General features: G+C 35.6%; 1 protein-coding gene across 4 annotated transcripts in view; it reads left to right on the top strand.

Moving 5' to 3' along the window:
- Positions 1-12,929, top strand: part of PCSK6 (proprotein convertase subtilisin/kexin type 6) — a 280,328-nt gene that overhangs the window by 255,182 nt on the left and 12,217 nt on the right. For all 4 annotated transcript variants that reach the window (XM_074234241.1, XM_074234240.1, XM_074234239.1 and 1 more), the window contains one exon: positions 1,788-1,891. In XM_074234241.1, coding sequence (XP_074090342.1) covers positions 1,788-1,891 — 104 coding nt within the window. The remainder of the gene's footprint in view (positions 1-1,787; positions 1,892-12,929) is intronic.

The raw sequence follows: 12,929 nt of genomic DNA, 5'->3' as shown, positions 1-12,929 counted from the left end.
TTGCCCAGGGTCACACAGCTAGCAAGTGTCTGATGTCATAATTGAATTCAGGTCTTCCTGACTCCAGGTTTTAGAACTTTATCCACTGTACTGTCTTGCTACCTCAGCAGTTTTTCTTTGAGGAGGAGATTCAAATTGTTTCCTAACACCAAAAATGGAGTAAGGACGTTCTGAATTCCAATCCTGCCTCAGACACATGACTGTATGATCCTGTATAAGTCATTTAACCTTCATCTAAGTTTCCCTAACTATAAAGTGGGGATAAGAATAGAATTTACCTTCCAGGGTTGTTGTGAGGATCAAATTTTTTAAAAATGGGCATAATGAATAGATACTTAATAAATATATTACTTAATGATTTATAGAATCGATTATTTATAAATAAATACTTCCTGTAACCTGAGGTTAAAGTCTTTTTTTCTCTCACTTTTCTATGTCATATTCTTCAATTTTCAAACTTCTGACCCAGGGTAGACGTTTGCCATTTTAATTTGTTTTTCCTCTTTTTTTCCTGATAAACTAGAGGAGGGAAGCAAAGATAATCCTTTTGTCCTATTTAGTACAAGTAGAAAGACCAGCTTGCATTTTTTCATACACATATAGCTCTTGCCTAGCACTAGCAGATACACAAATATAACATACCCTTTTCCTGTTACTAGAAAGCTTCACTTGCCCTCCATCCTTGCTTGACCTGATTCACTTCTCTTTTGCTGCCAGCCCCTGTAACTAATTCCCATGACTGATTCCATGATAATTTTTTTTTTTTTTACTTTTAGACCTGGTCTGAACCTGGTATTGGTTCCCTTCCTACAATAAACCTTATGGGAACCAAATTCCCTCTGACCTCTTGTAGGTCCTAGAAAGTAACTTTTCTGACCTAGGGGAAAGTCCTCCTTGGCCACTGCCCAAATCTATCTTAAACATGATTAAAAATGTCCTCTGTGGGTGAATTGGTATTTAAGTAGATCCAGTCTTCCTGAAGACAAGTATTAACATAGTATAGTCATATTATCATTTTGTTCCCTCAACACCACCATTTCTATTCCATAAACACTAAAATGAAATTCATGACTCAGAAGCAAGGGATGGTCACTACAGTTGAGCTATAAATAAGTAAGAATATTTGAGTTTTTAGTCTTTGAGATTTATGGTTAAAATTTAGGGGAAAAACTGATTAAAAGAAGCTATCAGAAACCAACAGAAGATATGGTTTCTGGACTTAGGTTTAAAAACCTCTGCCACTCTTAACATTTCAATAGAGATTATATTGTTTCAACTTTGACTAAGCTTAAAAAATAGCAGCCCTGTTACAGGGGAGAGCTGTTTTGTCAAGATGTTTTATCCATGGCATTCCTTAAAGGGTCACTGGTTCAGAGCTGCAAGGAGAGTTGGATGTCATCTGGTACAACCACTTCACTTTATAGGTGAAGAAATAAAGACCCTGAAAAGTTGAGTAACATACCCAAGTGTATCCAAGCGGTATTGTAGAAGCTGGGAGCTGAACCAAGGTCTTCGGAGTCCAAATCCATCACTATTTCCACTGAACTTGGGTTAGAAGCTTTGGGTTAGAACAGGCATTGGGCATGAGGACTGCAAATGCAGATTTGGCCACTGACCCAGTTTATGATAGCATCTCATCTTTCATTATCTCTAAATTGTTAAATGAGGAAAAATAGATGTTTGTGAAGAACTTTAATTTCCTCCCATTGAAAGATGTTTGAGGGTAAAATAATTGTGTTAGACTTTTGGTACAAATGTTAAATTATGTCCTTTGTTCCCTTCAACAGTCTAGCAGGAGGTAGCTGCATACTAGACTGCGCACCAGGTACCTATTTCAATTCTGAGTTGATCAAATGTGAGAAGTGCCATTCTACCTGTCAAACATGTGTAGGTAAGTTAATTATCTGCAAGCAGGTTTTTATTTCATTGCAATCAACAGTAACAAACTGATTAGAAGCAGGTAAATAGGCTTACTATTCTGAAATCAGAAAAAGAGTAGTGATTCATGAACTTCAACATTTATTGTCACTCTAAGACACAAAGGTACACTTTGAGCTGCCCTGCCTGGCCTTCCAAGCATTATAAACCAAATCAAGCAGTGTCTGTTTCCCATCTGTGAAATGAATGCTAACTACTAATGAGTCTATCTTCCCTTGAAGCTCCCTATTTGATGCTGAATGCAGTTAATAACAAAATGGCTTTAACTTCAGACTGTCTATTTTAAAGATCGAGAAGGTTTAAAGGCATTTGGGGATTAAGATAGTGAATGCAATGGCTTTTTGAAACCTAACCTCCATTTCATTATGTGTTTTTCCTTTTGAACATCTTGTTCCAATAGACATAGTTCTATAGCTTTTTTACGTTAAAATTATTAACTTTCCAAAAAACAGAGTAGAACATTTATGAGTGCACAGATATCTATTGGATTCAATTTTATGTAAAATAATTGTCAACCTCTCATCCCTTATCTACAGTCCTATTGTGATGCCTCATCACGGTGTAAGGTCACCCTGGGTTTCTAACAGTTCTTGCCAGGAAAGCACAAACTTTAGGAAGTCCTAGCAGTTCAATCCAACATAAAATAATGTGTCTACTGTGTACAGTCACATAGATACTGAGAATCCAAAGACAAAAGTGAAACAATCCCTACTCTCAAGTACTTTATTGTATTCCACTACATAGCTTGTACAGAAATGAGTCTGGATAAGTAGGAGAGTGAAGTAAAGGCTAAAGGGAATCACCAAAGACATGAAAGACATATCCTGAAAATTCTCTGTGAAACTGAGATGAAGAGGGAGTCCTTTTCAGGCATAGGGATGACTTCTACAAATATGCAGAGGCAGTAGTTGTAATGTTGAGTTCTGGGAAGACCTGGTAGACAAGTCTGACTGGAATACAGTATATGTGGGAGTCAGCTAGGTAGTGCATTGGATAAAACACCTGCCCTGGAATCAGGAGGACCTGAGTTCAAATCTGAAATTAGACAACTAGCCATGTGACCCTAGGCATGTTACATTACCTAATTGCCTCCTCCCTAAGAAAACAGAATACATGAGTAAGACTGGGACCAGAGGTAAGAGAGTGGAGAATATTCAATGCCTTGGCAATTTTTATTTTATTCTATTACAATAGATAGCCACCAAAAACTTTTGAACAGGGGAGTGACAATGTCAGATTTATGCTCTAGAGAGATTATATTTTATGAGCTATACAGAGGAAGGATTATAGGACCCTGAAGGGAGAGAAGCAGGGATACCAATTAGGAATTTATTTCCATAGTCTCAGCAAGAGGCAAGGAGTACCTGAACTGGGACAGACCTTGTAAGTGGAAATGAGAGAGAGAGAGAGAGAGAGAGAGAGAGAGAGAGAGAGAGAGAGAGAGAGAGAGAGAGATGTTAAGGAGAACAGAGAGGATAAGGAAGTGGGAAAAGTCAAGGACAATGCTAAGATTACAGATATTTATAACCAAGATAATAGAAATATCCTTGTCATAAATAAAAAGTAAAGAAAATGGGGACAAATTTAGGGGGAAAGATGAGTTCTGATTTGAATATATTGAGTTTGAAATGCTGATGGGGTATACAAATGGAGATGTGATGTGGGTATGAAGTTTAGGAGAGAGATTAAGACTGAATTTAAAAGTAATATGCATAAACATTTTAGTTGGTCCATTAGAGCTAAGAGATACCTAAGGGAGAGAGTATAGAGAGAGGGAAGGGGGAGGCCAAACAAAGAAAGCTTTGAGAGCTACTCATATTTATGGAATGAGAGATGGCTGATAATTCAGAGAAGGAGAACAAATAGTATGACAACTCAACAAGAATAATTTTACCAAAGTCAAGGAAAAAGAGGGGTGGTTAGGTGGTACAGTGGATAGAGTACTGGCCCTGGAGTCAGGAGTAACTGAGTTCAAATCCAGTCTCAGACAATTAATAATTAGCTAGCTGTGTGGCCTTGGGCAAGCCACATAACACCATTTGCCTTGCAAAAAAAAAAAAAAGAAGTCAAGGAAAAGGAGAATATCCATGAATTTGAGGATGGTGGACAGTATCATAAGCTGCAGAGAAATTAAGGAGAATGAGAATTAAGGAAAGGCCATGGGACTTAACAGTTATCCCTGGAAACTCGGGAAAGAATACTTTTAATAGAGGGTTAGAGTCAGAAGTCTATTTTTAGTTGATGGAGAAAATATATTAAGGAATTTGAGGCAACCAAAATAGGAAATGGCAGGGTCAAGAGAAGGTTCATTAAGATTAAGGAACAAAAACAATTAATTGGAACTTGTTTACCTCCACCCCACACTTACCCCAAGTCCTCCAGGATCTGTGATGACTAAGCATAATGTCAATGTAAGAGAAGCTTATTAACACCAAACCTGGGGATCTAGGAGTATAGGCATCTGGGAGTAGACAGCAAGTTATAACTGGACATCTGAATCAGTAAATGACTAGATCTCCTGGATCAGATGGAATTCTTACTTGGCAATGATTCTATAGCCTCATCTCAAAATATTGTTTATGAGCCACAACTATTAGATACCCAACAAGAGGCACAGCCTGTAGGTCTGGAAATAAAGACTTTCTGATAACTCTGGTTTTCTGAATCTCAGGATCTCTGTTGGTTATAAATTAACTACAGTACTAGCCTTTATTCTCTCAAGTTGTAAATCTCTTATATTACTGAGAACTCCAATGGCAACTTCGGGTTGAGGATTCCCAAGGGAAAAGGAAACTAAACTGAATATTTGCTTGGCAACAGAAAGCAGAGAATCAGAAAAATTTCAAAAATGGACCAGGGGGTGGCTAGGTGGTGCAGTGGCTAGAGCACTGGCCTTGGAGTCAGGAGTACCTGAGTTCAAGTCCAGCCTCAGACACTTAATAATTACCTAGCCGTGTGGCCTTGGGCAAGCCATTTAACCCCATTGCCTTGAAAAATCTAAAAATAAAATAAAATAACATAACATAACATAAAATAAAATAAAAAACGGACCAGGAAGGGACTTTGTATCTATTACTCAAAGTTCAAACTATCTAAGTTCAAAGAAACTTATCACCAAGAGGTTGGTCACTGGGTAAGAGATTTACTTTGGTCACAGCTCATGAAAATTCATAAAGAAAATATAGAGGAGTTATAATCTGCAGTTATAAAAGGAATACCAACACTGATAAAAATCAGTCTTTTGAAATATTGAAGAAGATAATATCTTACCAGGTTTCCATCTATATAGGTGTGCGTACAATTGCATAAGCATAAAAATGTATTGTGGATTGAAATCTGTTTCAGGTCAAGTTCAGTTCCCTAAGCTTCCCCACTCCTTTCCTTTGATGTCTCAGTGTCACTATATTTTGCATAACCCATTTATCCCTGTTTCCTAGTATACTCATTATGCTTAGCTTTCACTGAAGGTGGAGTTTAAGAATTACAATTCAGTAAAATAACCATTCACATCATGCCTTTCTTCTGAAGAATCCCGGACAGTTGATGTTCCTTCTCTCATTTGACCTTGTACATCTTCTGAACTAAAGAGGTCACAGCTTACAGACAGAACCGAGTTCTATTTGCATTTTCAAAATGTGGAAACTAAATAGAGAAGGAAATTTCCTCATGTAAGATTACAGAATTAAATAAAAAAGAGGGCCAGCACTGAAACCAAAGACACTCTCGTCATTCCTCACCCTCAGAATGTGAAGTAGTTATAAAGGATGAAATTCTGTATATAGCACCCTTCATTTTACAAAGATGAAGTCAGTTAAACCATCTTTTGAACTGGTCCCTTTAATCATAATGTGCCTTATAACTTCAGTAACAGCTTTCAGTGTTCAGCAAGTGGGAGTAATTAAAGAAAAACTACTCTAGAATTTTAAGAAAATACTAATGTATCAACATGCAAGGCTGCTATGCCTTTTCTAATTCACTTAGAATCCAAAAGACAGTATGGCTTAATGGAAAGAGAGTCAGTCAAGGAAGTTTCCTCATTTGGAAGTTCTCTCCCTGTGCCAATGAAATTGAGCATCTAAGTGCTTATTCCTATAATTCTCTAACTCCTCAAACTCTCTTTCTGCTTTTTTTCAGTAACATAGTAGCCATGTACAATTTCTCTTGTCATTACACAAAAGTTCTATTGGCTCCCAATTTCCTACTTCATGTAAAATGCTTTTGCCTGGTATTCAAGGCTCTCCATAATTTGGTCCTAAAATGTATTTCTATCTAAAACTAGATTACTTTCTATTCCCTAAGCACATCTCAACTTTTCCCGGTTTTGTTCACACTGTTCCAGCTCTGTCTGTCCAATTCTTTTCATCCTTCAAGAGCCAAATCAAACACCATATCTTTCCTGAAGACTTCCTTTATTTCCTATAGGACTTTATAACTATTTTACTGTAATATACTTTCACAAATATACTATGTCTAATAATTATTTGTGTGCAAATTTTGTGTACAAAGTTTGATTGCTTCCCTTGCTGTGTGAGAGGGCATGTTTTATTATTTTATTATTCTCAGAATGTCTCTCTATGTGTTGTATAGACTAAAATAGCTGCTCAAGAAATATTTGCTGAATGAATAAATGTCAAGAAGTTCATGGGGGGATTGGTTTTCAAGGCACTAGGATTTAGTGACTTGGTCAAGGTCACAAAACTAGGTAATTATTAAGAGTCTGAATACAGATTAGAACTTGGGTCCTCCTGACTCCAGGGCCAGTGTTCTGTGCCACCTAGTTTCTCCAAGTTCCTCTTTTAATAGTCTAGTATGAGCTAACCTTTTCCTCTTGAAATATGATGAAATTATTTATATATATATATATATGAAGCTTATTAGAAAAATTTAGATTCTGATTTTCAACCCAATCACCAAATATAGTCATTGAATTTACTTATCATGTCTAACCATAAAGCTGATTTTAGATTCTACTCTCTTTTAGTTACTGTTTTCCTGTGGCCAATTACCCTTTGTTTATAACCTTCTTGATTAAGAAGACTCTTAATAGATTTAGCCCTTACAGGCTGCTATTGAGAATGCTAGATTTTAGATGAAGAAAATTTCTACCACCTAAACTCTTCCCTTTCCCTTTCTTTTCTGACCACTTCATCTGAATTTTTTTGGAAATACAGATTCCAAAATTTCCATCAGTGGAATAGCATGCTAACTTTATGAGTTATGCTATGTGTGGCAGTGTGCTCTTCTCATTTCACTCTGCACATTGCTTCTCTTTTCTCAGCATCTCACTACATTGCTCCTGATCACTCCTCATTATCTACTGTCACACCCAATATAGCAGCATCTGTAAGCTTGAAAACTGCTTCCGTTGCCTTTTGCTCTTCTTTTTTTTTTTTTTTAATTCAGTGCTATGGTTGAAGAGTTGCTCTAACTGAAATCTAGGGACTGTCTCCAGTTAATGTCTTTCCAACCTAAAATAGCTTGCCAGCAAATCTTTCCTTGTTCTTTAGCCAGTTCACAGTCTATCATCATTAATCTTTTAGATGGTATTTAGAGGTCAAATGCTGACCTAATGTCAGATTTTGAAATCCTTCTACAAGTCTTGTTTGTCCATTACTCTGAATCTGTGAGACATGGCCTTCTAGAACATCTGAATCTGCATTTATTCAATTGAACACCTGTGCCCAACTCTAATGGTCCATGCAAGCTTTAAAATCCCTTTGTGCTTACTCTTTGGAGAGTCTTAGATGGAAATGATATTGTCACTATATTTCAGTCCTTTGAGTAGACATATCAGTGTGAGCCCAGGGGAAATGCCTTGAGAGACTGAGGAATATAACTATGGACTCTTGGGTGTAGTTGTTTGATGTAAAAAACAAATCACTTTTTTCAACATTGCTAAGGAGCTATTGCTGTAAGTCTAAGATTTAAAAAGCTATTAATCCTGTCTAGTGTCTTATTTTTATCACATTTCTATCTACATGTGATCTAAGTAGCATTGTTGGTTTCATACAGGGTAGCAACTTGCCATTCTTGCCAATCTAGAATAAAGAAACTTAGTCACCATGAGTTTATCCAGTGCTGTTTTGAATTGCATATGACTTCTATGTCAGAATGTCATTTCTAATGTTTTTTTGGTGGAGATTTTTTGCCTTTCTTTTTTTTAGGCCAAATCTAAACCATATTAAAAAACCCCAGAAAGGAAACTCCTTCTGCTAGACAATGGATATCAGCAATTGTTCTGCAATCTATAGTCTTAGAGAGTGAACTAGGTCACTGAGAAATTAAATATCCCACAGCCAATATATATATATACCAGTGTCTTCAACAATGATATTCCTGGTTCTGGGGTAAGCCACCTCCCTATCTACTACACAACATTGAGTCTATTGTCCACCAAATAATCTGGATAATTTGGAAGCCTTCCTAGCCATGCCCAGGAATGAATCAACTTATGTGATAAACATAAAGGAATGCACTAGGAAAACTGTAATGGTTATGCACAAGAAAAAATATGTAAAAATTCATTAGTGTAACTGTTATTTACCAGAATGCAAAAGATTTATTGAGATCCTGGTAAAAGAAAATTTTTCTATTGTGACCATTGTATCAGTTCTGACTTCCTTGTTTGCCAAATGCAAATCCTAGATACCCATGAATTCTATCAGTTTTCTTGAATTCACTTTATATTCTTTGGATTTGGCTTTCATAATTTAAAAAAAATACAATTACTTGTGTTTAATTTCATACATATCCTTAAGGGAATAGAGTTCATTGATGATAATAAAATCTCTAAGCATTACATGTCCACTATTTGAATCTTATTTGTTAAATGTGGTTCAGTGTATCTTTTTGGTTAAGTAAACAAGAAAGCTAACTCAGACTCCTTTAAGAAAATTCCTCTTTTTCCTATTCAAATCCCAGTCAATATAAATATAGTTCATTGTGTTCCCATTCTAATCTTACTTATTCTCCCCCAATTCATATATAGATGTCTAGACCTATTTCCTTTCTTGGATCCTTCATGAACTTTTTTCAGTTTCTAAACTTGAAAGTGTTTTTTTCCTTAGTTAAGTCAACACCTAAACCAGATTTTCTCATTTACAAAGATCTTTAGGCATGGCAATTCCAACACTACACCTGCTTGGTCATTACTCAAAGAGTAGCCCAAAGATTCTTTGTAGAAAAGCACAATCTTGTGACTGCTTAATTAAGTTTCCTCTGATTTGTAGTCTTTTGAGAGATAGGGAACAATTCGCCAGAATCCTCAGGTCCTCCATGTACTGTTAACTTTTCCTCTTGGATGAATTTTTCATAATGTCATTTTGACTATCCTTCCCTGGAATCTCTCCATTTAGAAATTTATTTATTTTTTATTTTTTAAAACTGAATCTCCCCATCTTATCCAGGTGGACAGTCCAATAGCTACTCACTGACCCAGTCCCTTCTCCTCCACTTCTGACCTGGGCCAGTGTGTCCCTCCCTAGAGGCAACATTGTGCCTCCTACTCCGACTGACTCACTGCATTGATACCATACCTGGTGAAGACACCTCATTAGCATGACCTACTGCAGCTCAGAACTCCCACACTCAAGAGAACTGCTAACCTTAGCCTTTCCAGTAACAGGGTTTACAGAAGTGCCCCACCACACTCAACTCCAAGTTTTTAATGCATGAAGAAGAATACTTTAGAAATGGTCTCATCATCAATGTTTGGGGAATATACCCATATTTCTTATTAGCTCTTAGTTTTACCATGTTTGTTCAGTGTTCTTTTTAAAATGAAGAGAATCTCACAAAATCTGAACATTTCAAAGGACTTCTGAGGCTACCAAATTCATTTTGTAACTAAACAGCAAACCTCTGGGTGATCATTCCAGTGATTACTCAGTCTCTGCATGAAGACATATATTAAGGAGGAAACTCCTACTACTACCTACAGAGGCAGCCTATACCTCTTTGGGATAATTCTGTTAGGAAGGTTTTCCCTACCTCAAGTCACAATATCCCTCTTTTCAACTTTAACCCATTACTCCAGCTCTGCTTTCTGGAATCAGGCCAGACTAGGCGAATCACTCTTCCACAAGACAGATTTTTAAATATTTGAAGACAATCATCATGTTTCATCTGAGTTTTTCTGCTTCACTTTAGATATTTACACTTCCTTCAACCAATTCATATACAGTATGCTCTTAAACTTTCACTGTTCTAGTTGTCCCACATATTCCTAAGTTTATCATTGTCCTCCTCAAAATTTGGTATCCAGAATTGAACATAATATTCCAAATTTAGTCAGAACTAGGCTGAGATCATCTCCTAGTTCTAGGTCATCATATCTCTTAATGAAACCAGAGATAGAATTAGCTTTTTTGGTTTTTATATCACACTGTTGATTATATGTACCTTGCCGACTAGTGATCTTTTCCCAGATCTTTTCCAGATGGCCTGTTGTCTAGCAGCATTTCTCTTTATTTGTGTTTATGTGGATTTTTAAAATGTGAGTATAAAGTTTTACATTTTTTATTTTATTTTATTAATTACAATATTCTAGTTTGTTGAGAACTTTTAAGTTCCATATCATCTAAAAATGTGATAAATATACCATTTTTTCTTCTTCCAAGTTATTATTTTGTTTTGTTCTTAAATATGAAATAGTACCAGACTAAGCATATATCTAGTTTTACTCCCATTTTATATCAAACCATTAATGACTGCTATTTGAATCCAGTCATTCAACCAGTTTGTAATCCAACTAACTATACAATCTAGTCTTCATTTCCCCATTTTGTTTGCTAGAATAAAATGAATGCTTTTTAAAATTATAAACAAATTCTGTTCACAGCATTTTACTGATCTGTCAGTTTAGTAATCCTGTCAAGAAAGGAAATTAGGTTGGTCTAACATGATTTTTTTCACAATGAAACCATTTGGTGATCATGTCTTCCTTTTCTAGATTTTTCACTAACCATTTCCTTTATAAAATATTCTAAAATTTTGTCAGGAATCAAAATTCATTTCACTGGGTTATTGTGAGAAAATGATGAGTAATGTACTGAGAAGGAACACAAGCATCCAAAGGATGACAAGTAAGGCAGTTTATTACTCTAGGTATTCAAGAATGTGGCCTTTCAGCTCCATGGGCAGGGGAGATGTGTGTCCCTGTCATGAATATAGAGTCTCACTCTTTTATCTAATTATTGTTGCTGGGCAGAGTCATAGGGACCAAGTGGGAGGAGGATCATAGGGCAATCAATTAGTGGGTCTCCCAGATTACATATCCTCCCTACTTTATAAATCACAAGGGCATTATGATTAGGAAAGTTTGCTAATTTTCCATATGTGGATTAGATAAAATTTGCTAAACTGATTGTGATCAGAATAGCTTTGTATTGCTAACCAAAATGAAGATGACTAAATCAGTTATTTGACACTGTAGGGTAGTAAGAACTTCATCAGTAAGTTAATTCAATGATGAAACATAGAGTCACAGCTATGATTTGTGGACTTCTCTCTCATCATTTTTTTTTAATCAAAATTATATTTGTATTCCATAAGGCCTTTGGCACCTCTTCTGTTCTTCATGATCTATTGAAAATCACTCATATATCATTTTTAAATATAAATCTAATAAATCACTCATATATAAAAAATCACCATAGGTTGGCCATAACATTTGCTGACTCTTTCCATGTCCTTGAGCATAGTTTGTCAAGGCCTGGCTATTACTGTATTCCCTACCTATTTTAGGTTTCAACTTCTTATTGCTAGTATTTTTCCTATCCTTTCCTTTTCTAAGATCATTTACCTTAGCTGAAAAAACAGAAGAAAAATAAGAATCATATGATTTGGTTTTCTCTCAGTTATCATTATGTATTATTATCATTTATTATTATCCCATCAATTCCAAGCAGTGATATTATACTTTTTTTTGGATTCTATTCTTTTCCAGAAATTTAGCTTTTAAAAAGGTTTTTTAGTTGACTTTAGTTTTCCTTTGCTTTATCTAACCCCTGGAACTATTTTATAGGATACCATCTATTTACGTTCACTCTCTCTTATCTGAGCTTCCTCTCATTCTCTACATATTTTTTTAATCCAAGTAGATAATGAATTCCCTAAATATCTACATTGGTCTCTTTAGATCACTTCCTCTTTTTCCTCCTCATCAAAATTGTTCATCTCTGTGTCTTCAGAATTTCATTCTTGATTGTTTCCAAGGCTTCCTTGATCAACTCTTTCAATAGAATTTTAGACCATGGTATCTTACCCATCTTTTCTCTGGAACATTTGAAATTGATTCTTCTGATCATTAAGTACATGTCTGGCAGTGCTCAATTTTTTCTTTCTCTACCTTAAATTCTGAAACAAAGTTGTCATTTTTGCCACAGAAACCAGGTCATCCTTGTTAGACAAATTTGAACTATGAATAACACTTTCCTTCATTGTTCTGCTCACATTTTGAAGGAAAAGATTATCATTAACATTTTGTTAAATTGAATTGAATCATTACCTATAAAATAATCAGCTAAACTGCTCTTCCTACTATATCATATCTTTCTGAATCAATAGTATAATGTTTCTCGAATTCCCTGACTTTTTTTCTAATTCCATTTCCCCTAATTTTCTAATTATCTGTGTGATACTTCAGTGCCAATATTACTTGTTTCTGTCTCCATTGAAAAATGGATTCAAGGTCCTTCATCAACCCAGTTCTAGCTTGGACCCTTCCTGATTTATCAATATCATTCTTAAACTCTAGCCCCAGAACTGGGCACAATACTCAATATGAATTCTGATGAGACCTTCCTTATTCCTAGAAGCTATACCCCCTCTTAATTCAGCCCGAGATCGCATTAGCTTTTTTTGGCATCTCAAGTGTATTTCTGACTCATTGAGTTTGCTATGCTCTTTTCTTTGGCAGAAAAACTATTATCTCATCATGTATTACCCATCTTCTATTTGTGAAATTGATTTTTTTTGTGTTCAAGCATAAT

This window comes from Macrotis lagotis, chromosome 4 (genome assembly GCF_037893015.1).
Source record: "Macrotis lagotis isolate mMagLag1 chromosome 4, bilby.v1.9.chrom.fasta, whole genome shotgun sequence".
In the NCBI taxonomy this organism is placed as follows: Eukaryota; Metazoa; Chordata; class Mammalia; order Peramelemorphia; family Peramelidae; genus Macrotis; species Macrotis lagotis.
This window is presented reverse-complemented; position numbering and strand designations above follow the sequence as displayed.